Source organism: Loxodonta africana, chromosome 13 (genome assembly GCF_030014295.1).
Source record: "Loxodonta africana isolate mLoxAfr1 chromosome 13, mLoxAfr1.hap2, whole genome shotgun sequence".
Classification (NCBI taxonomy): Eukaryota; Metazoa; Chordata; class Mammalia; order Proboscidea; family Elephantidae; genus Loxodonta; species Loxodonta africana.
The window spans coordinates 49,546,247-49,571,919 of NC_087354.1; the positions used below are offsets into that span (position 1 = coordinate 49,546,247).

At 39.3% G+C, this 25,673-nt stretch overlaps 1 protein-coding gene and 1 non-coding gene across 3 annotated transcripts; both read left to right on the forward strand.

The window, feature by feature from the left end:
• Positions 1–12,252: 12,252 nt before the first annotated feature.
• TIPIN (TIMELESS interacting protein) lies at positions 12,253–25,451 on the forward strand. Of its 2 annotated transcripts, none has more exons than XM_010598055.2 (8): positions 12,253–12,309; positions 14,550–14,666; positions 14,787–14,859; positions 15,320–15,395; positions 18,886–19,008; positions 19,386–19,449; positions 23,601–23,807; positions 25,160–25,451. In XM_010598055.2, exons 2-8 carry the CDS (start codon positions 14,558–14,560, stop codon positions 25,336–25,338), a joined length of 831 nt encoding a protein of 276 aa, XP_010596357.1. In that variant the 5' UTR covers positions 12,253–12,309; positions 14,550–14,557; the 3' UTR covers positions 25,339–25,451. The 2 variants fall into 2 exon arrangements, with proteins under 2 accessions (XP_010596357.1, XP_010596356.1); XM_010598054.3 differs by having other exon boundaries at positions 12,275–12,404.
• On the forward strand, positions 19,843–19,977 carry LOC111752878 (small Cajal body-specific RNA 14). Its single transcript, XR_002787774.2, has one exon. It is a non-coding gene; the product is annotated as a small Cajal body-specific RNA 14 (non-coding RNA).
• Positions 25,452–25,673: the final 222 nt, after the last annotated feature.

Below are 25,673 nucleotides of genomic sequence, written 5' to 3' on the forward strand. Positions count from 1 at the left end.
TGTTAAATGTGAACAACTTGTAGTATCAAAGTAAAATAATAAATATTAAAAAATTAATTGAAATTAACTTTTCAAACAATGTGTGTTAAGGAACAATTCAGGCTGTCTGAATGCTGGTACAGTTTTATATTTGCTAATGCAAATAAATGCTAGTGGAATTTTGAGCAATAATTGAACTTCTCAAGACCTCACTTTCACCATGTAAAAAATGTGAAGTTCCTTCCAATACTGAAATATTATGACTTTATGAATGCTGTGAAAACCCTGGTGGCGCAGCAATTAAGTGCTATGGCTGTTAACCAAAAAGTTGGCAGTTCGAATCCACCAGGCGCTCCTTGGAAACTCTGTGGGGCAGTTCTACTCTGTGGGGCAGTTCTACTCTGTCCCATAGGGTTGCTATGAGTCAGAAACAACTCGACGGTACTGGGTTTGGTTTTTCTTGGTTTGAATGCTGCTGAAAGGGTCTGCCTCCATTGAGCAGTGTCCCTAAACCCTCATCATGCCCTGAGAAAGAGTCCACATCAAGGACTACCCCAGTGACTGAAGTTTGTAGAATAGCCCAAGGTAGAAGAGTTTTCTTCATTTGCACTTCAGATGAGTAGGGATTCATCGGTTCTTTTAACTTTTCCTGAATGCCTAACATAGGTGCCCACAATGTGATAAACATTTTAACAAACATGTTAGGTTAAAGGATGTGAAGTTACCATTTTTGTAGCTCAAAAATGGTCAAATATTAGCACTTTCATGTGGTTTGTCACATTTGGACATAGTGTAGTGGCATCACAAATGTGAGAAACCAAGAAATAAGAGGGCAGCCAATGATGAAAATGCGTCATGAACTGAGGACTACATTTAACTCACCCCTCTGCACCTAAGGTCCAAAATCAAACAAAACAGACAAAAAAACAGCACACACTTAAGAGAGAAAGACCGTGTTTCAATTCCAGTTCTGCCTTAGCCAGATTACTTAACCTCTCTGGGTTTACTCACCTATAAAATTTGAGTAATACTACCTACTGCACCAGAGAAGGAGCCCTGGTGGCACAGTGGTTAAAGTGCTCGGCAGCTAACCAAAAGGTTGGTGATTTGAACCCACCAACCTTTCGATTAGCAGCCAAGCACTGAACCACTGTACCATGAGGGCACCTTCTCTAAGGATTACCTGTAAAGCCAAACCGTTGCCATGAAGTCAATTCCAACTCAAGTGGCCCTATAGGTCAGAATAGAGCTGCCCCATACAGGGAGCACCAGGTGGATTCAAACTCCCAACCTTCTGGTTAGCAGCTGTAGCTCTTAACCACTATGCCACCAGGGTTTCTCTGTAAGGATTACAGCCTTGGAAACCCTCTGAGGCAGTTCTCCTCTGTCCTACAGGATCACTATGAGTTGGAATAGACTTGATGGCAATCAGTACTACACCAGATTGTTGTGAGCATTAAATGAAATCATGAAAAAACAGTACCGAACACGGTAAAGGGAAACCCTGGTAGTGCTGGGTCAACTGAATATCTATATGAAAAAAAATCAGTCTTAGTCCCTACCCCACACCATAACTAAAAAATCAACTCTAGATGGATTGTAGAACTAAATAAAACTTTAAGGGGAAAGTATCTTCAAATTCTTTGTTTCAAATTTCATGGGTTTTTTTCATTATAAAACTTATGCCAGCTTATTATGTGGAAGGAAATCCTGGTGACATAGTGGTTAAGAGTTCAGCTGCTAACCAAGAGGTCAGCAGTTTGAATCCACCAGACGCTCCTTATAAACCATATGGAGCAGTTCTACTCTGTCCTGTTGGGTTGCTATGAGTTGGAATTGACTCAACCTCAACGGGTTCAGTTGGTTTTTGGATTATGTGGAAAAAAACCCAGAAAAGTATAAAGAAGATAATAAAAACCATTCATGATATACTTCTCAAAGATAACCTTTATTTACATTACAGAATTCTATGTTCATCTTCAGCCATACTCACATGCTTATTATAGACTCAGTGCACATTATGACATTTTCAATTTATGACCTTTATTTAGAGGAAAGCTGGTATTTACCCTCTTAAAACTTAAGATCTTTTACTTTCTTAATGTGAAAAATTTAGTTGGGAAATTCAAAATAAAATATGTCTGGTTATTGCAAACAAGTTTTTCCACATGAAGACATTCTATCTTACTTTTTTTTTCTCATTTTAATACCACATTTTCTTATGCTCCAGTCATGAGAGAATCTGACTCTTTACCAAATGCTTTTACTATCATTATTCCCTTTGCAGATAATTCATTCTTTTGAGTAGAGTGAATTTTTAAAATTTTTAAAATAAATGTCTAAGGAATCTTACCCATTGTCTAGATTTTTCAGCTTCTGTGAGTTTGGCAGCTGTTACTACTGCGTAAAGGGTCACGGTGTGGAGGGTAACACTACCCTCCCATTCCCCCCTCATACCAGGTACATCCGCTTCCTCAATTCTTGATGTCAGACATTCTGATTGCAATCAAACCACTGGGTTATTCTGGGAGTCTCTTAATTGTCACTTGCTCTTCATTTAAAAAAAAAAAAAAAGAAAAGATGCCTCAACAAGGTAGGGATGATGTGATTTTCATTTGGTCTCTAAGGATGTGGCTTAAACCAGACAGGATGTAGGCTCTTGCATCTTTTTTTGGAGGGCTGCGGGGGTAGGGACTTGGTCCTGGTTTGGCATTCCAGAGAGGTGTAGTACTTGGCTTTTTATTCTTGTGTAGCCCAGTGAAAGAAGATATACGCGGACATACCAGCTTCCTAGAGGGCAGCTGTGGAGAAGGAAGTCTTGACTTGCTTTGGAATCACAGCCCAGGATCCCGGATATTCTTATTCTAGAGGCTGGTCTGAGATTAAGCAAATCTCTTTCCCTGGCCAGAACATTCACTCCAAAGTTTGTCATCACTGTTTTTTTTTTTTCCTACTCGGTGGAAAACCCCTGCATCATTCTTTTCCTGCCAAATGCTTTGCAAAGATTACAAGCAGGAAATTTTAAATGAGAGTGACCATTTGAGTGGTAGTGATCTGGGAGCTGTGATAAGAGCATGTGAGGCCTGTACAGGAAGAGACATTTTAAAGCCTGACTGTCAATCTTTTTATAATTCACACTCTTGCTCAGAGCCAGGTCAGCTCATAGAGAGCCAAGAATTTGTCTGAAGTGTTTTATCTCTGGCAGTGAACTACACACGACACACCTCCTGGGTTTTTGTCTGTTTTAAGATACTGTAAACTATAATTATCGATGAGCAATGTATTCTATAGTTTTATACAACCTCAGGGATCAAGAAACCTCTTCTGCACAATGTACCAGATTGCTGTAATTGTACAGTCTCATAAAATGTATGGTTATTGTTATTATAATGATGGTATTGCTGCATCACTGTCATTACTGCTGAACCGTATGGCCATTTATCCTTGCTCCTTTGTGTGCTTTCTCTGAATAGACAGACAATTGTGACTGGATCCTAGACTGGCCTATGAGGTAGGACTTTTGCATTTGCGTAATGGGAGACTGAGTTCATTTTAGAATGTTAGAGCTGGACCAAAGAGGTCATTGGGTCCAATCATCCCATTTTTTAAATGGGAAAGCAGAGCCTGAGACAGTTCAGTAGTGTCCGCCACGGTGACACAGGTAACTAGGGGTAGAACAGGGACAGGGGCCACATCTCCTGACTCCTAGGCCAATGATCTTTTCACAATTCTCTGGTGCCTTGCTGTATTCATGGAGCCCTGGTAGCGCAGTGGTTAAGAGCTCAACTGCTAACCAGAAGGTCAGCAGTTTGAATCTACCAGCCATTCCTTGGAAACCCTATGGGGCAGTTCTGCTTTGTCCTGTGGGGTTGCTATGAGTCGGAATTGACTCGATGGCAACGGATTTGGTGTTTTTCTTGTGGTTTTCCTGTGTTTGTTTCCTAGGGCTGCCAAAACAAAACACCACAAAGTGGGTGGCCTTAAGCAACAGGAATTTGTTGTCTCACAGTTCCGGAGGCTAGTAGTTTGAATTTAGGGTGTTAGCAGAGCCATGTCGACCCCATGTGTGTAGAAGAGAACTGATCCATAGAGTTTTCAAAGCTGTGATCTTTGGAAGCAGTTCACCAGGCCTTACTTCCAAGGTATCTCTGGGTGGATTTGAACCACCAACCTTTTGGTTAGTAGTCTAGGGCTTAACCATTTATAGCACCAGAACTCCATGTGACCTCATGTTAACTGATAACATCTTCCAAACAAGGTCAAGTTCACAGGTACCAGGGGTTAGGACTTCCAACATAAATTTTGGGGGGGGGGAACATTCAATCCATAATACTTGCCAGATAGTATGTAGGTAAAATTAGTTTTGTTTGATGGTCATCACGTAAGTTTGTTTAGCTGTGACATTTTCAAATACCTCCAATTATAAAGACACTGAAGATCTCAGTAATGCTGTATTAACAGTACAATTATTTTTCCTATATCTACTATCCCTTTCTCTAATTTTCATACTTACCTTCAATTTCAAATGATGTCAAACCATATTTTGCATAAACTCAGTAGGTCTGGATATATAATTATCCATAATCCTCTTGAGTTCTATGAATTTGGGGCCAGACTTAGAAACTGACAAATCTTGATGCCAGTCAAACTTAGTTTATAAGCTATACAAAATACGACCAATTTCATATAATATCCATAATGTATACAATTCAAACTTAGGAATTTATTTTAGGGAAATAATCATAGATGTGCACAAAGTTTAATGTACAAGGATGTTTATTTCCATATTACTCATAATAACAAAATATAGACACAAACTAACGTGTTTTTCCTTGGAAGAAACTACAGAATTTGGTTATCAGTGATTACCTTGAGAAAGAAGTGCCTGCTGATTGGGAGGGAAAGCGTTTACTCTTCATTTTGTACTTACCTGCCTTGTTTGAATTTTCTGTTCATGTAGATGTACTATTTTATTTTATTCAAAATTACGGATAATTTTTTATTTTCTCTTTTGGATTTCTCTGTGTTAAAAAAGTAATATTATATTATTAAAATTTAATGTCCAAAAATAGGAGGTCTTATGATATATCTACATGATGAAATTCAATATGTCAGCTAGGAATCACAGTTTAAAAGAGCATCTAATGGCATGGGAAATTGTTCAGCAAAAATTGCATGAAAGAAAGCACGTATAAAGAAGTATGTACATTATGAGCACAATTTTATACAAAAATACAGTATGAATGTGTATGACAAAGGAGAAAGGAAGAGAAGGAGAGGAGAAAAGAGGAAAGGAGAGGGATATTGAGGAATAGGGAGAGAGAGGTTCCGAGGAAATACTGAAAAATGCTAACAGTAGTACTGTTGTCCTGAGATTTTCTTTAAACCTCAAACCAAAAATATCCCCTGATGTCATCTTTAACCAAACAATAATTCAGTTTATTTAGTAAAGCATGTCTGCCTTGAATGTCGTGCTTTTTTGAAGAACTATCTATATGGGATCAAACTGATGACAGCAACTTGAAAGATTAGATAAGAAACTTAGGGGGCAGTGAATTCACGTTAATGGAGGAGGAACAACTCAGAAAAGGAGGGAGAGAATGGTTGCACAACTCAAAGAATGTAATCAATGTCACTGAATTGTACAGGTAGAGGTTGTTGAATTGGTGTATGTTTTGCTGTGTATACTTTCAATACAATTAAAAAAATGGTAACAGTTTATTTTTAGGAGGTGAGGGTATAGGTCAGTATTTTCCAGCTTTTGTTGGTGAGAATTCATTAGGTTGTAGCGCCTCAGACATGGTCCTTTTTTGTCTGTGCTCTCTGCTTTGGTGACCTCAGTGTTAATGGGAAACCCTGGTGGCATAGTGGTTAAGAGCTATGGCTGCTAACCAAAAGGTCGGCAGTTCTAATTCACCAGGCACTGCTTGGAAACTCTATGGGGCAGCTCTTCTCTGTCCTATAGGGTTGCTATGAGTTGGAATCAACTTGACGGCAGTGGGTCGTATGTTGATGAGGGTCCCAATTTTTTTACGACTGGCCTAGATCTCTCCTCTTGAGCTCCAGACTCGTATAGCCAACTGCTTCCTGAGAATTTCTACTTGAATATATTTAAGGGTGTCTCAGACATAAAACATCCAAACTGGAGGACTTGATTCCACACCCTTACTCCCAATGAGGGTAGAGGAAAAGAGGAAGACCCTCAACGAGATGGACTGACACAGTAGGTGCCACAGTAGGCTCAAACATAGCAACAGTTCTGAGGACGGCACAGGACTGGGCAACCTTCCGTTCTGTTATACATATGGTCGCTATGAGTCAGAACCAACCTGACGACGCCTAGCAACAACAACCCCCACTGCAGCCATTTGATTCCTCTTTCCAGCACTTTCCACATCCAATACCTCAGAAAACTGCTAGCAGTTCTGTTTTGGGCCTTGCTTCAGGGGCTCCATTCAGGCCCTTGTCTGGCCTCTCCCCTCCCCACATAGTGAGGGGTTCACAGGCCCAAGGGCTCATGCACGTGCCTCCTCTTCTGAGCATTTAACCACTGCACCACCAGGGCTCGTTAATGTACAGTATTACTCTGCATGCATGGATCTCCATGAATCAGAATTGGCTTGATGGCAACTAAGAACAACAACAATGATTTAAATACCGAGGGAATCTTTTCTGTATTTAAAAAACGTCTCTTATACTGTTAATCTTTTTTTTTTTTAACAGGTTTATTGAGGCATATTTGACATAAGACAGATAACACATATTTAAAGTATAAAATTTGAACAGTTTTGACATATGTGGAGAAGCCATCAACAGTTTCCTTGAGCCTCTTTGTAATCCCTCGCTCCTCCCACCTGTCCCCACTATAGTTTGCATTTTCTAGAATTTTATATAGATTGTGTAATATGTGCTGTTTAATATATTCTGTTTTCATCTGGCTTCTTTTACTCAGCATAATTGCTTTGAGATTTACTCACTGTTTTGTGTATCAATACATCGATTGCTGAGTAGTACCTCATTTTATGGCTGTACCATAGTTTGCTTATTCATTCAGTTGTTGATGGACATTTGGGTTGTTTCTAGTTTTTTTGATTATTACAAACAAAACCGCCCTGAACATCTGTGTACAAGTCTTTATACAGGCATGTTTTCATTTCTCTTGAGTAGATACCTAAGAGTGAAATGGATGGGTCATATAGCAGGCGTGTTTAACTTTTTTTAATTCACTTTATTTGTTGCTGTTGAGAATATATGCAGAAGAATGTACACTGATTCAACAATTTCTACATGTACAATTCAGTGTGTTTAACTTTTCCAAAGTGTTTAAACTATTTTACATCCCCATCAGCAGTGTTGGAGAGTTCCATTGGTCCACATCCTTGCCAGTATTTGGTCTGATTAGTCTTTTAAAATTTTATCCATTCTAGTGGATGTGTCGTGATACCCCATCGTGGTTTTCATTTCCCTGTTGACTAATGGGAGCCCTAGTGGCGCAGTGGTTAAGAGCTATGACTGTTAGCCAAAAAGTTGGCAGTTCAAATCCACCAGCTGCTCCTTGGAAGCCCTATGGAGCAGTTCTACTCTGACCTATAGAGTCACTGTGAGTCAGAATGGACTCAGTGGCAAAGGGTTTTGGTTTGGTTTACTAATTATATCGAACATCTTACGTGCTTATCTGACATCCATATGTCTTCTTTGGTGGAGTGAATGTTAAATCTTTTGCCCATTTTGAACTGGGTTGTTTGTCTTATTATTGAGTTGTAAGAGTTCTCTATATATTCTAAATACAAGTCCTTTGTCAGATACGTGTTTTACAAATATTTTACTCCCTGCTCATGGTTTGCCTTTTCATTTTCTTTGAAGAGCAAATTTTTAAAAATTTTGATGAAGCCCAATTTATTGATCTTTTTCTTTCATAGTTCATGCTTTTCATGTTCTAAGAAATTTTTGCCATTTAAATGCCTTCGGGAAATTTTCATCTATATTGTGAATATCTCTTCATCTTTGAATCTTTAAAATCTGCTCCTCGCTTATGAAAACATTTAAAGAGCAGCTCCCCAGCTCCCTCACCTGGTCAGAATGCTTTTATAAAACATTTGAAGATAATACAATTTTAAATTATGAAAGAGTAAAAAATAACTTAAAATATTTTTTTTCAAAATATTTTTCAGAAATGCAAAATATCTTGCTATTGGGAGCACAGAAGAAATGTGAGGTATGAAAATCTAATAGCGTTGGTCTCACTCAGTCTGTCCAAAGGCTGATTGCTTGCTTCCATTCCGTTCCACTCCACACTGGGAATGCTTTCTTATCACCTTTCACTTTTGTTAAATTCTATTTGGATGGAGGTGGAGAACAATTTACTACTTTAATGGCTGACACTAAAGTTCTCTTAGGGAGAGAAGTGTCCTTGTTGGGAAGAATACTGTATTTTAATAAGTTCTTGAAGTTGGTGAGCACCCATATACACTGCCTCCTACTCCCATCCTGAGGGTATCAGTTGGCTCCAAGCAGAAAAAATGACCGGAATAACGGAGGAGACAGTGGGTGAGAAGGAGCGAGAAGTGTTGGGAAGGAGACATGGAGAGGGAGGCTTTACCAGATACTATATGACCCTCAGCATAAAGAAAACACAAGTCCTCACAACTGGACCAATAAGCAACATCATGATAAACGGAGAAAAGATTGAAGTTGTGAAGGATTTCATTTTACTTGGATCCACAATCAACACCCATGGAAGCAGTAGTCAAGAAATCAAACAATGTATTGCATTGGGAAAATCTGCTGCAAAAGACCTATTTAAAGTGTTAAAAAGCAAAGATGTCACTTTAAGGACCCAAGCCATGTGTCTTAGTTATTTACTGCTGCTATAACAGAAATACCACAAGTGGATGGCTTCAGCAAACAGTTTATCCGCTCACAGTCTAGTAGGCTAGAAGTCCAAATTCAGGGTGCGAGCTCTAGGGGAAGGCTTTCTCTTTTGGCTCTGGAGGAAGGTCCTTGTCATCAATCTTTTTTGGTCCAAAGGACTGCTCTGTTCCTGGTGCTTCTTTCTTGGTCTCACTGCCCTTGGAAGCTGGTTGTCTTTCAGCCAGAGTGGATTCCAAGCAGGGTCTCCATCTTTCTAACACTCTCTTTTGACCTAAAATTTCATTCAGGAGTGGAGTCAGGGTACATAGAATACACCTGAGCACATGGGAGCCTGGGAAGTGAGTTTTTCATTTCTGTCTTAGGGAGGGATGAACTCATCAGGTAGGAATCCACAATATAAGAGGGGTGTTCAAAGATATTGTTGCTATGTGCTGTCGAGTCTATTCCGACTCAGAGAGACCCTACAGGACAGAGTAGAACTGCCTCATAGGGTTTCCAAGGCTGTAATCTTTAGAGAAGGAGATCACCACATCTTTCTTCTGCAGAGCAGCTGGTGGGCTCCAATTGTCTACCTTTCAACTAAAAGTGGTTAGCAGCTGAGTGCTTAACCACTGCACCACCAGGGCTCCTTCCGAAGATATTAAGCATCCAAAAATAAATAAAGTTCAGATCATGACATTAGAATAGTTATCTTCTCTTACCAGTTTGATTCTAAGTTTACTAACAACAAACCAAAAGAAAACCGAACTCACTGCGCTGTCAAGTCAGTTCCAACTCATAGCAACCCTGTAGGACAGAGTTCGAACTGCTGACCTTTTGGTTAGCAGCCATAGCACTTAACCACTATGCCACCAGGATTTCCATAGTTATTAGTAGACCTGATATTGTGGCTTAAGGATGGATTTTAAGAAAGATTCCCAAAGGTATAAGACAGTGTACAATATAATCGTCTTCTTATGTCAAGAATCGCTTGTGTGAATTATTGTGAAAATACTAGGTACTCCCCTTCCTAATATTTTTGGAAAACCTCCAAAACTGTGAACGTGCAAAATTAGTGAATTTGTTTAAAGTTTTTTCCCCCTATTTATTTTTTGCTATTAATGGCAGAGTCTGCTGTTTTACTCCCAACTTCTCCCTTTCTCCCAAAGTAATAGAAACCTTAATGGTACGTGTCATTGTTGTGTATTGTCAGTTCGATTCCAACTCATAGCAACTCTATGGGACAAAACTGCTGCATCAGATTTCCAAGGCTGTAATCTTTACAGGAGCAGATTGCCAGGTCTTTTCTCTCAAAAAGTGGCTGGTGGGTTCAAACCATAGATCTTTCAGTTAGCAGCTGAGCGCTTAAACATTGCACCACTAGAGCTCCTAAACAAACCAAACCTATTGCCATCGAGTCGATCCTGATTCATAGCGATCCTATAGGACAGAGTAGAACTGCCCCATAGGGTTTCCAGTGAGCAGCTGGTGGATTCAAACCACCACCCTTTTGGTTAGCAGCCAAACACTTAACTACTGCACCAACAAGTCCTCTAGTCGTACGTAGCCACTAAGAATAAAGACTACATTCCTGACATGCAGCTAGGTGTGACCATATGATTACATTCTGGCTAGTGGAATGTAACCACAATTGTTGTCTGCAACTTCTTAAAGCATAAGGCCATGCCCTTCTCCCTCCTTCCTGCTGACTGGAACGAGGCTAGAGCTCTAGAAGCCATTGTGGACGGACCATGACATGAACTTGAGAATGGAATGCTCACAAGGTACAGCAAGAAGACAGGAGACACCATGTATCTGTTACCATGGAGCGCTGTACCAACCAACTTACTACCTCCAGACTTCTTGTACATAAGAGACCAACTTCTATCTTATCATTTTTTAGTTTATCTAAGGTTTATTATTATTATTCTCTTACTTCCAGTTGAACCGAATCTGAACTAATTCACTACTGAATAAACCCTGGCCTGGCAGCCTTGATTGCTAATGCTGATACAAACTTGACTAGGTGATATAGTCCCAACTACGGCATGTCATGTACAAAGCAGAGGCCATAATCTTGAGATGAAGTCCTCATGCACGGGGACCACGAGCTCCAGCCAGCCTAGCACTTAGCTAAGTGATAAACCCAGATAACACCAGCCAGTCTGCAGGACTCAGAGACTTTAAATGTGGGACAAACAGTTCATGATCTTCTGGTTTGAAAAGGTTGATTTCATTTTTCTTTCCCCAAGCCCATCCCTAGATATGTGGTGGACTGGGTTTCTGCTTGGCAGAAAAGCTTTTACGCTTATGCTCAATCTTTGGTCTTTAATAAAAATCTTTATTTTTTTCTTAACTATTCTCTCTTTAAAACAAACTGTTTTAAAAGAAGAGTTTTAATGACATGGTCTCTAGGGAAGGTATCTTTTTATGTCTCTGGTCAAATTGCAAAGGAAAACATCACCTGTGTAGTATTCCTTACATCTTAAAAAAAAAGGAAACCATGAGTCTTTGACAATAATATATCAATGCCTTACAACTGTGGTAGCTATTTTCACATGGGCCCACAATTAATAAAGTTTTTACATTTTCTGAGTCAAACATTCTAAAAGTTATATGAATAATAATGGCTAACATTAATTAAGCACTATTATTTAATCCTAACAACCCTATAAAGATAATAGAATCAAGTTACATTGATATGGTGACCCCATGCATGTCAGAATAGAATTGGGCTCCATGGGGTTTTCAGTGGCTGATTACCAGCTCTTTCTTTCAAGGCACTTCTGGGTGGACTGGAACCTCAAACCTTTTGGTTAGCAGCTGAGTTACTATTTGCATCACCCAGGGTTACTGCTTGCCTCTTATTTTTTCCACTGTACTCACAATTCAGCTTTCTAAAAAAAACCAGAGTCTTTTTTTTTTTAATGTACCGAAAAGGAGCCTTCCTGGGGCAGTGGTTAAGACCCTAGCTGCTAACTGACCTCACAGTTCAAACCCACTAACTAGCGTCTCCCAGGGAGAAGAGACCTGGTGATCTGCTTCCATAAAGATGCACCAAAAGCCAAACCCGTTGCCATGGAGTCCAACTCATAGCGACCATAAAGGAAAGAGTTTCCAAGGAGCTAGTGGTGGTTCGCTATGGGTCAAAATGGACTGGCTGGCACACAACAACGTACCTGAAGTGTGACAAATTCGAACTTTATACAAATAAATAAAGGGGTTGTAATTCCAATGGGGAATACAGGAGGGCGGAAGCGGTGCGGGGGTAGGGTGGCAGGAGTAAGAAAAGCCACGATGCGCTGGCGCGGACCGGACCCAAGGCAGCGAGACCGGGACAGGTACCGCCCTAGGGCGGTCCGCGGATTTGGCGCCAGACGCCGAGGGCTGTTCTCGCGGCGGAAGCGGCAGAGTCTCGCGAGAGGCGCGGTTTGCCGCCACGCCGAGCTCATCGCTGTGGCTGCTTGCAGTTCGTGCGAGGTGAGAGATGGTGGTGGACCGGTGAGGGCTCCGAGGGGACAGGTGGCCCTGGGAGCCGACGGAGGAGCGGGAGAGCTGCGGATATGCAGGAAGGGGTGAGGAGGCTAGGAGACAGGGCCGCGGCGGGTGCGGCCTTAGCGGGAATGGAGCTGGAGGAGACCTGACCGGCCTGCAGCTTGTGGAGAGGGGAGGCGGGCGGGGGAGAGGGCGGCTGAAATTTCCTGTTTACGTTTCTAGTCTGCATTTCACTTAACCGAGCCTTGAAGAGGGAGGGAACGTGTTTCCGATGCATCTCAACACGCCCAGCTTCTGTGCAGGGTCTTGTAAACGTGCAAAGCGCCCTGTGAATGGTGAATGAATGAATGAGGTTGAAGACGGGAGCGAAGTTTGGAGTAGAAGAGGGAAGGAATCAGAGGTGTTGGTGTTTTTAGGGGTGCACAAAGCAAAGGGGGCCGTCGAGGCAGCCTGGTCGGACTTCCCTTGAGACTGAGGGAGTTCGGTTTTGACATCTTGGAGAAAGAATTGGGCATGGGGAAACTAATTGTTGTTCGGACCTTAAGCTGCTTTGTTATTTTAACTCCTGTGGGAGCTTGACGACTAGATGTTACCTATAGTGGAGCGATTTTGACTCATAGCGACCCCATGTGACACAGTAGAACTGCCCCATAGGGTTTTCTAGGCTGTAGTCTTTATGGGAGCAGATCGCCAGGCCTTTCTTTCGCGGAGACGCTGGGTGGCTCGACTGCCAGTCCAAGCACCGTTACGCCACCAGGACTCCTTTTGAGGACTAGAGGAGGAAGTTAAAACAACTTTATCAGTGTCTGAAATGAGATAGTATGCGACTCTTGTCAATTTTCTACAATATTAAAAGAGAAAAATCAGCTTATTGACCAGCCCCACCGCATGCTTGGAACTGAAAGAAGGCCAATATGGCTAGAGGAAAAAGCACGGAGAGTGGTGAAAGTTGAAGCCGGAGGGTAGGAAGAAGCCAGACCATGCAGGACTTTGAAATTTTATCTTTATCTTAAGAGTGGTAGTAAGCCACTGAAATATTTATGCCATGTAGTAACGTGATCAGATTTACATTTCCAAATGACTAGCTGTAATATGGAGAATGGATTGAAGGAGGCACAAGTGGATGGGAGTAATGGAGTAACCTAAGCAAGAAATAAGTTATGGTGGATATGAGAATGGATAGATTCGGGGATATTTAGGAAATAAAATGGACAGTGTGTGTAGGATGGGGAGAAGAAAGCATCAGGAATGACTTGCATAGTTGGATAGACATCATTCATCGAGTTGGGAAAATTTAAAAGTTCAGTTTTGTACATGAGTTATACTGAAGGGCCCTCAAGTGGGAAGTAGAGATCTGGAGGCCTAGGCTAGAGATAATTTGTGAGTCATCTGTAAGTAATAAATACTACTTAAAGCCATGTGTATATATGAGCAAAGAGGACCTAGGACATAGTCTTTAATGGTCAGGTTAGAGGAAGATGAGCCTACAAAGGAGATCCAGGAAGAAGGTCCTGAAAGGGAGGAACACCAGGTGAGAACTGCATTTAGAAGTCAAAGGAGTCAAGAAAAAGGGACTGATCAAAAGTGACAGATGTTGCTGAGGGGTCAAGTAAGATGGCACTGAAACACATTATATTATCAATCCGAGGATTATTTCTCTTCCTTTAAAGAAAATCTTAACCAAGAAGACCTTTTTGTTTTTAAAAGCTTCCCCGGTTGAAGTAGGATACCTGTCCAAAAACCTGTTGCTGTCGCGTCAGTTCGAACTCAGGGCAACCCCACACACGTCAGAGTAGAACCGCACTCCGTAGCCTTTCTCTTGTGGTGCCACTGGTGGGTTCCAGCTGCTACCATTTTCATTAGTAGTGGAGCGTGAACCACTTGCGACATCCAAGGGCATATAGCCTTGCCTATTTCACGTCCATTTTGATCCCAGTTTAAAACTCTCTGAAAAGCCTAAAATCATCGTAGGGAAAACTCGGCAGTTATATAAATCAAAATCATGTAGTCATTTATTGGTAGGGTCTACATTAAAGCTCCGGTCTTCTGATTTCTGGCCTAGTTTTTTTTCCCGTAATTATTGTCTTCTCTGTTTCTTTTCATGATGTGTGAGTTTGAAATGGAGTTTAACTGACTGGAACACATGAATTTTGCTGCAAATGGAACTCGACAGTAACAGAAAGACTATTTGGATGAATAAAAAATATATATATTTTTTTCCCTAGAGGAAAAGATGTTGGAGCTACCAGATTATGAGCACCTAGAGGATGAGACTTTCCCTCCTTTCCCACCTCCAGCCTCCCCAGGGAGAGAAGATGGTGAAGGAGCTGAACCTGATGAAGGTCTGTACAGGGAGTTTCAGACAAGTCTCCATGTTCAATTGTCCACCCGTCAGCTTAGAAGTGATATTTTATGATGCTTAAAGTATTGAAATAATATTAAATCTTGGCGTGTTTCACCAGAGAGGAGAGCACCTGTTCCCGTGCCTCCAAAGAGAACAATTAAAAGGAATATACCCAAGCTGGATGCTCAGAGGTACAGTTACTGTTTCCTTATACATTATACTTTTCCTTTACATCCATTGTTTTTCTTATGTTAAAAGCTTTTTTTTATGGCTTTTACAAGAGAAATTTATTGTTTCATGGTCTAGTGGGTTTGAAGTCCAAATTCAGGGTGTCAGCTCCAAGGGACGGCTTTCTCTCTGTTGGCTCTGGAGGAAGATTCCTTGTCATCAATCTTCCCCCTGGTCAAGGAGCTTCTTAGGCACAGGGATCCGGGGTCCAGAGGACACGGTCCGCTCCCAGTGCTGCATTCTTGGTGGTCTGAGGTCTCCCTGTCTCTGCTCAGAAAGCTTTTGTTGGCAGTGATTGGGAGATCACATCTTTCTAAAGACTCCCCCCACCCACCCGAATTTAGCAGGAAATATTTTTTCTTATTGCGGTCTTGGTTTGCAGTCCATGAAAACTTGAAACTCAAAACCTATTTCTATTCACAGATTAATTTCAGAGAGAGGGCTTCCAGCCTTAAGGCATGTGTTTGACAAGGCAAAATTCAAAGGTAAAGGTCATGAGGTAAGAAATACCTGGTTTTTATTTTAGGTTTTTGTTTTTTAGAATATCAAACTGTCACTCCATAATCATGCTCTTACGTATCTCAGAATTCTTAACTGATACTATCCTTTATCATCATATATCTTAGAAACAGTGATTTAGTGAAAAGGGCATTGTTTGAAAAATCAGAAAGCAGGTCTCCTAGTCTCATTTTTGCCAGTGTATAAACTATGATTTTAGGAAACTCATGCTGGAGTCTCTAAGCCTCAGGTTGTACTTTATAATTTAGAGGAAAACAGTTTGCCTCTTTCAGAGTTGTTTTAAGCTTCATGAAGGCAAGGACTCTGCTTATACTAATTGCTGACGTGTTCCCAAATTCTGGCACGGTGCCTGGTTCATAATAGGCATCAGCAAAGTTTTACTGAAAAATGAGGATATTTAAGAACTGTCAATCCTGTACAAATGTCTGTTTCGAAATTCTTTTATCTTTGAGTCATGTAGACATGTAGAAACAATTTTTTACAGATAATCTTTTGATAGCTCTTCGTAGTTCATGAAGCATTTTCAAATCTATTCTCCTTAATTTTCCACTTGTGGGATAGGTGTCGATTTTATTATCTAGTTAAGGAAACTCGGTTTTAAGAGTTTTGAATGTCCAGAGTCAAGACTTTCTGTTTCATAGTCCAGATAGAACAATGTTAATCCAATAGTACCATTTAGGTGTGTTGTGAGGGATAATCTGGAAGAGAGAAGAGGCTGGAGGCAGCAGCCACCGGAGGTTACTAATACTGAGATGAGGTGATAATAGCTTGGATGGAGTAGTAGTAGGGAGTGTACAACATACAGGATCTGTAGGTGATTGTAAAACAAGAGTCACAACTAATCCCAAGATCTCAAACCTGCGAGACTGAAAAATCAGCTTTATTGGCTAGAAAGAGAGAATACAAGCCTGTGTCTTTTTTTTTTTTTTTGCCACAAAATGAAACATAAATCAGGATATTTTTAAAACCAGATGCAGATTAGTTAATGCATTGCCCTTGTTGAAATTTTCAGGTAGCAGTGATGAATTGGTGCTTCGGATTTATGAATTCTTGATCATGTTCGTAAGAAGTCCTTTATTAAATGAATTTATCTGAAGGATATACATTTTGTGTTTCTTCAGTAGATGAGGGTGGGCTTTGAGAGAGTTTATTTTCAGTAGGGTTACTACGAGTCCGAATCAACTCGATGGCAACGGATTTGGTTGGGTTTTAGTCTTCTGTAGGAGCCCTGATGGCTCAGTGGTTAAGTGCTCAGCTGCCAACTGAAAGGCTGGCGATTGGAACCCACCAGCCACTCCCCCTGGAGGAGGAAGAAAGATTTACAGCCTAGGAACTGCCCTGTGGGGCTGTTCTGCTCTGTGTTACAGGGGCCCTATGAGTCAGCATTGACTCAGCAGCAACAGGTTTGATTTTGTTTTAGTCGTGTGTACTTTCCCTTGAAAATTCTGGCTATTTTCTCACAATGCTGACCCCTCACTGCTTTTTCTCCACGTATGACTTGGGACTTCTCACTGTATTTACTGTATTTTTATGCAGATGACACACACATTATACCTGTTTGCCAACCTTGCAACCGCCTCGTGCATTGTTTTCCTAGGCACACTATGCACCTTATATGTGTGGGCACGTTATTTATGTGGGCACATTGTTTGCAAAAGAACGCGGTAGTTGTTCCTTTATGTGTGTGTCCCTTGGGTCTAGCATGAGAGGTGGCTAGCTAATTGCCCACTACAATTGGAAAATTATCTTAGGTGATGAAATTTTTGAGAGAACATATACCTTATCATTAGAAGGGGAGCATGAGAAGACATTGCTCTGTCAGTATTACACATTAGTCTTCCAGTGAGTTGTCTTGACTGCTGGCTTCTAGACAAAGTCAAATAGCAAGTGTTGTTGACGTGAGCATTATCTGCCTAAAAATATGGTAAATACAGTGAGGAGTCCCAAGTCATACATGGAGAAGAAAATCAGTGAAGGTGCAACATTGTAAGGACACAGAATTTTCAAGGGCAAAGTACAGAAATCTAGAAATCTAAAAAAACAAACCTGTTGCCGATTTTTTACTCATAGCGACCCCCATGTGACAGTAGAACTGCCTCATAGTGTTTTCTAGGCTGTAATCTTCACAAAAACAAATCACTAGGTCTTTTCTCCAAGGAGTTGCTGGGTGGATTCGAACTGCAACCTTTCAGGTAGCAGCCAAGCGCCTAACCGTTGGGCTACCAGGGCTCCTTACAGCAAAAATAATAATCAACATTAGAGTATCTACTTTGTGTCAGGCACTTATTAAATCCTTACAACACTTTGAGGTATGTGTATTATTAGTCTCATTTTCTATATAAGAAATAGCCACAGAGAGGTAAGGTATTCAAAGTCACACAGCGATTAAGTGGCGGAATTGGAATTTGAGTCTATGCAGTCTGATCCAGAGCCTGTGCTCTTTTATTTTAGTTTTTTTTGGTGAAAATATACAAAGCAAAACACCAATTCAACAATTTCTACATGTACAATTCAGTGACACCGATCACAGTTTTCAGGTTGTGTGATCATTCTGTATATCCTTTTCCAAATTATTCCACCACCATTAGCATAAACTCACTGGTTTCTAAGCTTTTTATTTAATCTTTCCAGTTTCTGTTGTCACTTGGATCACATACAGATACTTCTTTAAAAGAGCACCGTGCTCAAGGCAAACATTCTCTACGAATTAAGCTAAACTCTTGTTTGGTTTAAAGATAACTTTAGGGGATAGTTTCCCTTTAAGGTTTAAAGATTACTGCGGAGCAGTCATTTCCAGGGGTCACCCAGCCTCAGTGGCAGAGCCTGTGTTCTGAACCTCTGTCCTGTTTTAAAATACTCTTAAGTGGAGAATGAAATATTATACAGTAAAGCCAGAAGTTTAACTGTAGCTTTTCTCATTCATCAACTTTAAGCTTTATTTTTCATTTAGCAAAATTTTAATGCTAATTGGTATTTCAAATACAGGGAGGTGATGTGGTCTGAAGATGGTTAAACTGTTCTTTGCTAGTCTTTGGTGCTTTGCCCTTGGGATTTTCGTTGAGTGCTGAATTTTTAATGCTTTCTTTACTGTATATGATTTAGGGACCTGTCATTGTGTTTAGTTATTCCTAGAAGATATTTTGACATATTTTATTAAAGCTTATTTTTAGATTTTACTTTACAGTTCTGAAAAGGCACATGTATAATTATCTTTTAACTTTTTATTGTGTTTTCACATGAACTTTTCCCGTGATTTAAAAAAAAAAAACTATACCCAGTGCCCTTTTAGTCTCCAGTCCCCTAAGCTCTTACAAATATTTTTCTTCTTAAAGTTCCTTCTAAGTTTCTCAACCTTGTAAATATAAAATAACTCCAGTGACTTTGGCAGTACTTTTCAATTCTGAAATCTGCTGACAGCGTCAGTTGTGGGAATGAGCCTTCTATTTAGCATTTTTATTTTTATGTGCCAGGCTGAAGACCTGAAGAAGCTAATCAGACACATGGAGCACTGGGCACATAGGCTGTTCCCTAAACTGCAGTTTGAGGATTTTATTGACAGAGTTGAACAACTAGGAAATAAAAAGGAAGTTCAGGTAAGTGTTGACATTATTACGAGTATCATTCACAATGCTAAATAGTACAAGGATAGATTTAATTGAAGTTTAGGAATAATGATGTTTTAACTGTTGTTAAACTTTTTAAGTGCAATAAAGAAATGTCTGGTGGTATTTTGGAGAGTTTAGAACAACTATGGGAATACCCAGTGAAGATCCTTGTAGAAGTTTTTCTAAATTCAGCAAGAGGCTAAATAGCTGTTCGGGGTCTTCATTTTGAAATCTGTCTTGGCAGAGAGGAGTAAAATTAATGAGTTATTTGAAGAATAAGCCTTTTGAAACTAAGAAATGAATAAATGACCATCTCCCCACAAGATCACTGGTGAAAATGTAAAAATATATTTTTTTATTTTCAGACCTGTTTAAAGCGAATTCGACTTGATCTCCCTATTTTACATGAAGATTTTGTTAACAATAATGGTAAGAATAAAGGTTTATCTAGTTGACAATCATTTTGCTTTTAGAATGGATCTAGTTGGGGTAGGCAGTATTACAGGACAGGGTTTTGAGTGTGTAACTAAAGTACAGTAAATGACAGTTTAGGAGTGAGGTAAAATGCCTTGATACATCTAGAATGTTACGTATGGAATTTTTTTCTTAAAGACCTGGCTGCACTGCCATTACAGATGTTGTTAAAATATATTTAGCCATAGAACAAGAGCTTTTGAGGACTCCGATGGTGATCTATTAATCCTTTATGATAGCACATATAAAAAAGTACCTCCGGAGATTAGGCAGAATAATTTGATGGTGAAATAGTTTGCATTTCACTCAGAGTGCAGCTCCTGGACATAGGAGTTTAGAAGGACCCAAGTGACTGCTCCTGGTATTGATTGCACTGTTAGTTGTACAGTGCAACCGTAGACAGTCACACACATCAAAACACATGGTTCCTGCCGACAGGGTCTGTATAGTGATCAGATTTTCTGTGCGATGGCTCCATACATGTTTGCGTGTGGTTTTGTTTTAACTCTTCATAGATGTGGTAGAAAACAGTTACTGAACATAGCTGTTGAAAATAACAAGATTCTACATATAGGGTCTTCCAAAGTTTCTTATAACTTGCATTTAAAAGTATGAAGGAAGGTGATTTAAATAACCTAGGATTTAAGATTTTTGATAAGATACGTACTGATGGCATGGGATTTGGTCTGTGGAAAGGAATGTTATTGCTGTACAAATTCCCACAGCATATACCACTGGGTTAGATTATTTATTCAACAGTCTTTGAGCACTCACTGTGTGCGAAAGGTTCAGGGATAAAGGTGAGTAAGATCAGGCCCCTCACTTTTCAGGCTAACAGACCAGTGAGAGGCAGACATATATAACATCCCCAGTAGTCTGATAGGTGCCTTAATTGAGAGTATGAATTGGGCACGGGAAAGATGTGTAGTTAACTTCACCTAACAACCAACCGGTTGACTCTGACTTACAGTGACCCCACGCGCGTCAGAGTAGAACTGTGCTAGGGGCAGGGAAGGTTTCACTGGGGAGGCATCACAAGTGCTTTGATTGGTAGTAGAGGTCAGGCGAGGTGATTGTGGTTAAAGGGAGCCACTTGTGCAGAGGCCTGAGTTAACACAGACCATTCAGGAATTACAAGCAGCCAAAGTAGAGGGTTCAAGGAGGCCTCCATCACAGAGAGCCTTGTTTGTGGAATATATCTTCTTTTTTATTAGAGAATATTCTCCAAACCTTTTGGCTCAGGCACCACAACAGTAAACCTGTTTTGAACGTTTTATTTATTTTTAAATACATGTACTACTGTTCTGATATGATGTATAACGCACTTTTTTTCTTTTCACAAAAATACATTACTAAACAGTTTTGAAGTGAGAACAATGCAATTCAGTGTTCTGCTGAATAATTTTTTTTTTCTTAATCTTGGGTTAATGTTTCTTGATACAGTGATTTGAAGGTCTAGTTCTAGATTTTGTTTTTTCCCCCCCAAATCTTGGTTTTACCTTACAAAGGTATAAATCCACGTGGGAGCAGAGCGTCACTGATTGTACTTAATGCACCTCAGTACTTATTTTTCAGTCTCATTTACTCATCAGTGCACGGAATTTTGTAGAAGTTTACTAGCAAATTTTCATCTATCCTGTTTTCACTCAACTTCTTATGAATTAGTCAGGTGTTACAGTTTTATATTTTTAATAAATGTATAGTTGTGTCACCCCTCTGCTCAAAGTCCTGCAATGGCTCCTTATTTCATTAGAGGTAAAAGCCAAAATCCTTATCATGTCCTGCTCTCCCCTGTTCCCACACCCCACACCCCTACCTCTCTGACCAGCCCCTTCTTTGCCTATTCCCCTCTCACACTGCATCAGCCACCATCTCCCCTGGCTGTGCCTTGATGGTCCAGGCACTTTTCTCTTTTACAGCTTTTGCGTTGGCTATTCATTTTCCCGGGAATACTTTCCACCTTCCTGCTTTGCCTGCCCCCCCCCCCCCGCCATCTGTTTGGCCAACTTTCTTATCCTCTTCAGACCGTGCCCAAATGTCCACTCAGTGAAGTCATCTCTGGCCACACTATTAACCGTTCATCCCCGCCATTCCTGGTTTTTTTTTTCTCTACAGCACCCATTCCGCTTTATTTTTATATAGTTTACTTACCTGTTCCTTCCTTGTCTGCACCATGACGATGGCACCCTATAGCACGTTGACTGTTTCTGGCTTCTTTGCCATAATAGCTTGCTTATGAATGTTGAAGTGAATGCATTTTCTATGTGGTGCTAATTTTTTTTAATCCCATTTTTATCCTAGTCAAAGGAGCAAGCTGTCTCCATCAATAGTTGCATTTACCTTGTTTTTCCATGTTAAAGAGATCATTTACTATTAAAGATATCTTTCCTTCTGTGACTCACGGAAAAGTAGTTCTTGGTGTATTGCATTATTATTGATTCAGAACCCTGTAAGGCCTGTAAGGTGAAGCACATTGGAAAGCCCATGTATTGCATATTTGGTTCTAATACTTGTTTGTTAATTTCTGCCGCAATGTTTTCTACATGTACCCAGTCAATATTTCCTGACAGAAGAATGTAGTTTAGTTTCTTGCTACATTTTTTCCCATGTCAGGAAAAAAAAGTACAGGTGGTTTTTTTGTCTTTCACTGTTAAGGAAGAAACCTCAAAAAGAGTTTGGATCGTGAAGAGGTGGATTAAGTATTGTATGATTTTTAAACCTCACTGGGATAAGTGTAAGAATTTGTCTTCGTGTTTGAAATGTTTTTCTCGTTGTGGTTTTTTTTTTTTTTTTTTTTTACTGTCGTTAGCTAGTATCTCAAGGCACAAAATATACACAAGACAAGGAGAGTAAAAGTAAATTCATCTTTCAGATGGTCTTGAATTTTTGGCCTACTTGTCAGATCTGATGGAGTTATTTTTTAACCCCATAATGTGGCTGATGTAAAAAATAAGGTGTCGGCTCTGCCATTTTCTTAATCTTTGCTTGTGCTTCGATTATCTTCTGTGTGCAAATGTTTTGTTCTTTTGCAAAAATCTTTTGTGCATTTTGTTGGGTTGTTTTAAACTGGGTAATACTTGTCAGTCTACTTAACTGGACATTCAGAAACATCTGTATGTCAGGATATACTGAAATGACAATGTGTGAGGTGACCGTCCCACCCTTCTGCAGTATGGAGCTGAGCTGCCAATGCTCATTTTGAGTAGCTCAAAGACAAGTCAGTAATTCCATATGGACGAGTGACAAGTCCACCAGTGTCAATCCTTATTTTAAAAATAAGGTAGTAAAGCTTAATTTTTCTTAATTCTTAAATAAAATATAAATGGAAGATCTAATATTTATTTTCCAAACCACCATGGATCATTTTGAGGGCATCCTACTTTGAGATAACTGGTGTACAGGGCTTTAAGAGTTTGTTAAGACTAATGCAGAGAGCACTGAATTTTTTTTTAAAATTACCTTAGAAATATGTCCACAGGTCTCTAAATTTCTTTAACTTTTTCATTTTGTGTCTGTTCCATATAAAATAGTCTATATAAAATAATTACTATGTACCACACAGACACTATGAAAAGCTATTAAGATGTTGGTTTAATATAGAACAAAAAATATGATTTGGGTTCTTCAAACTCTTTTATTAACATAAGTACTATATAAAATGTTTTTAATTGTAACTAAGAACTTTTCCTTTCTGGTGTTTTTCTGTGTTAGTATTTTCCTTTGACTTAAAATACTTCTTTAAAGTGATTGGTAAGTACTCCTTATTTGAATCGACCATGTATTCGCAACATTCTCACACCTCACAAATGATTTCTTCAGGTCTGCTATCTTGCCGCTTTAAACTGATTTTCAAATAATAGCTGCATAAGGTCTTTCTGGAAGCCCTGGTGGCATAGTGGTTAAGTGCTACAGCTGCTAACCAAGAGTTCGGCAGCTCGAATCCACCAGGCACTCCTTGGAAACTCTATGGGGCAGTTCTAGTCTGTCCTGTAGGGTTGCTATGAGTCGGGATCGACTTGACCGCAATGGGTTTGGGTTTTTTAAGGTCTTTCTCTAACTAGTCTTAACATTATAGATACATAGTAACTATTTCTTTTTTACTACAGATGAAGTAGGGGAAAATAATGAGGATGATGTAACTGCTGCCGAATTAGATCCCTTTGTGACAAACTCACCTGAACGTGGGAAGTTTGCTTCTGAGTCCAGTAGAAGCCTAACAGAAGAGCAACAACAAAGAATTGAGAGAAATAAACAACTGGCCTTGGAAAGAAGGCAGGCAAAGCTACTGACTAACAGTCAGTCCCTAGGAAATGGTAAGTTTTAGGCTGGGTTTTATGTGCTACCATAATATACCAAGGGCATGTTAGGAATTTTAACTTCTCTACTGTCCCTCAAAATAAAAACCTCTAGGAATAGAAAAATATGATATAGTATCTTATGTATATTTGAGAGAGGGAAAGCATGTGTGTGTGTGTGTGTGTGTTGTGTGTATACATAGCTCTTTGGAATCCACAGAGAATAAGTCCAAGAAGTTTTTTTCTGGATAGCAGCTGAGTACCTCTTAAAAATTATTTCAGTAATTTAAAATTGATTCTAAATCCTTCAAAAATACATTCTTTCTGACTCCTTAAAGATATGACATAAAATTTCCCCTTTAGCATCATAATTATGAACATTAATTATTGTGGTACTCTCCTAAGCATATAAGATGCCTTCTGCACCCACTGAGGATTTTGGAGGCATTGGCTGTGACGTGAATATGTCCTAAAATGCTTTTTATTGCAGTTGAGTCACTTCTCTTATGAGCTGTTACTTTTGGTGTTTATTCATTTGCTTGTGGTAGCATCTCTTCTCCTTTTTAAAACTGCCTTATTTTTAAAAACAGACTGTGGATTTGGAAACTGGATCACTAGATTTGTTAGAACTTATTTAAAAATAATTACAAATTGATACTGAATTAAGTGAGCAGTATTGGATATAAAACCTTTCTTAATTTCCAATCAAGTTTTTCCTTTTAAAACAGGAAAATAAGAATTATAGTAAGTAGTAAGATACCATGTTGTAAAACACGTTTTACCCAAGATAATAAAATTCTCAAGTAAAAATTATTCAATGTGACTAAGTTACTATGATTTTTTTCAACTGAAATGGATTTAATTTTTATCTTTACAAATGGATATTTTATTAGTACCTTGTGAAAAATTGCATAAAGATACAACTCTTGTGCTTCCTTGCTGTCATCTTCCAAGTATACCCGGCAGTAAGAATTAAGGCTCGTCTTCTATTTATATGACTTTATAATTTGCCCCAATGCAAACAAGTACCTTAAATTTTCTTTATCATAGATCACTTTGATATACAACTGCTAAGTGCTTTGGATTTTTTTTTAACCATCTTTCTAGTAGTTCTGATTTTGAATGAACTGTTACATTTGGCTACAACTCAAGAGGTTGAATTTAATACCTCTCAAGACCCTTTTGCATTTTTAAATGGTCTTTTACATCTATAAAGGTGGGTTTATTTAAAAGAAAATGGTCGTAACTAACATTAAGTGATCATAGATTTCACTTCTGTTGAACTTAGCTTGTGGAGATATTTGTATTTATCAGGTGAGATTGGATCAGGTGTTTCTAATGGGCAATAATGATGATGACCTCTCTTTCAGACTTGGACTCACCAAGGGCACAGACAGCTGGAGAGGTTAATACAAGTGAAGATCAAAAAGAGGAAGAGTCTAATGGATTAAATGTAGACATTCTAGAAAATCCACATGATGCTGAGAATACTGTAAATGTAAAGGAGGAATTAAAACGAGAGGAAACGCAACTGGACCAATCCTTTTAAAATGTATCTATTAACTTGCTCTTCCTTGGGTTTGGGGTTACCATGTATAGTATTTTGTCTAGTTTGAGTGAAAATCGTTACCTAGTAAAACTTTTGCAGGTTCTTGTTTAAAATCTGGTATTTATTTATAATTACGCTTGTCATTTACTTATTAAATTTAGTTAACAGTCTATTTATTCTCTTTGGTGTTTATTTTTACACAGATGACTATGACTTCATAAAATTAGTTAATAAGCAAGTTCTGCTGCTAGCATGCCGTTGGATTCATTGTTTTCACTAAATTGGGTGGTGTTTTAAGATGTAAATATATATTGAATATTAATGTCCATTTTTTT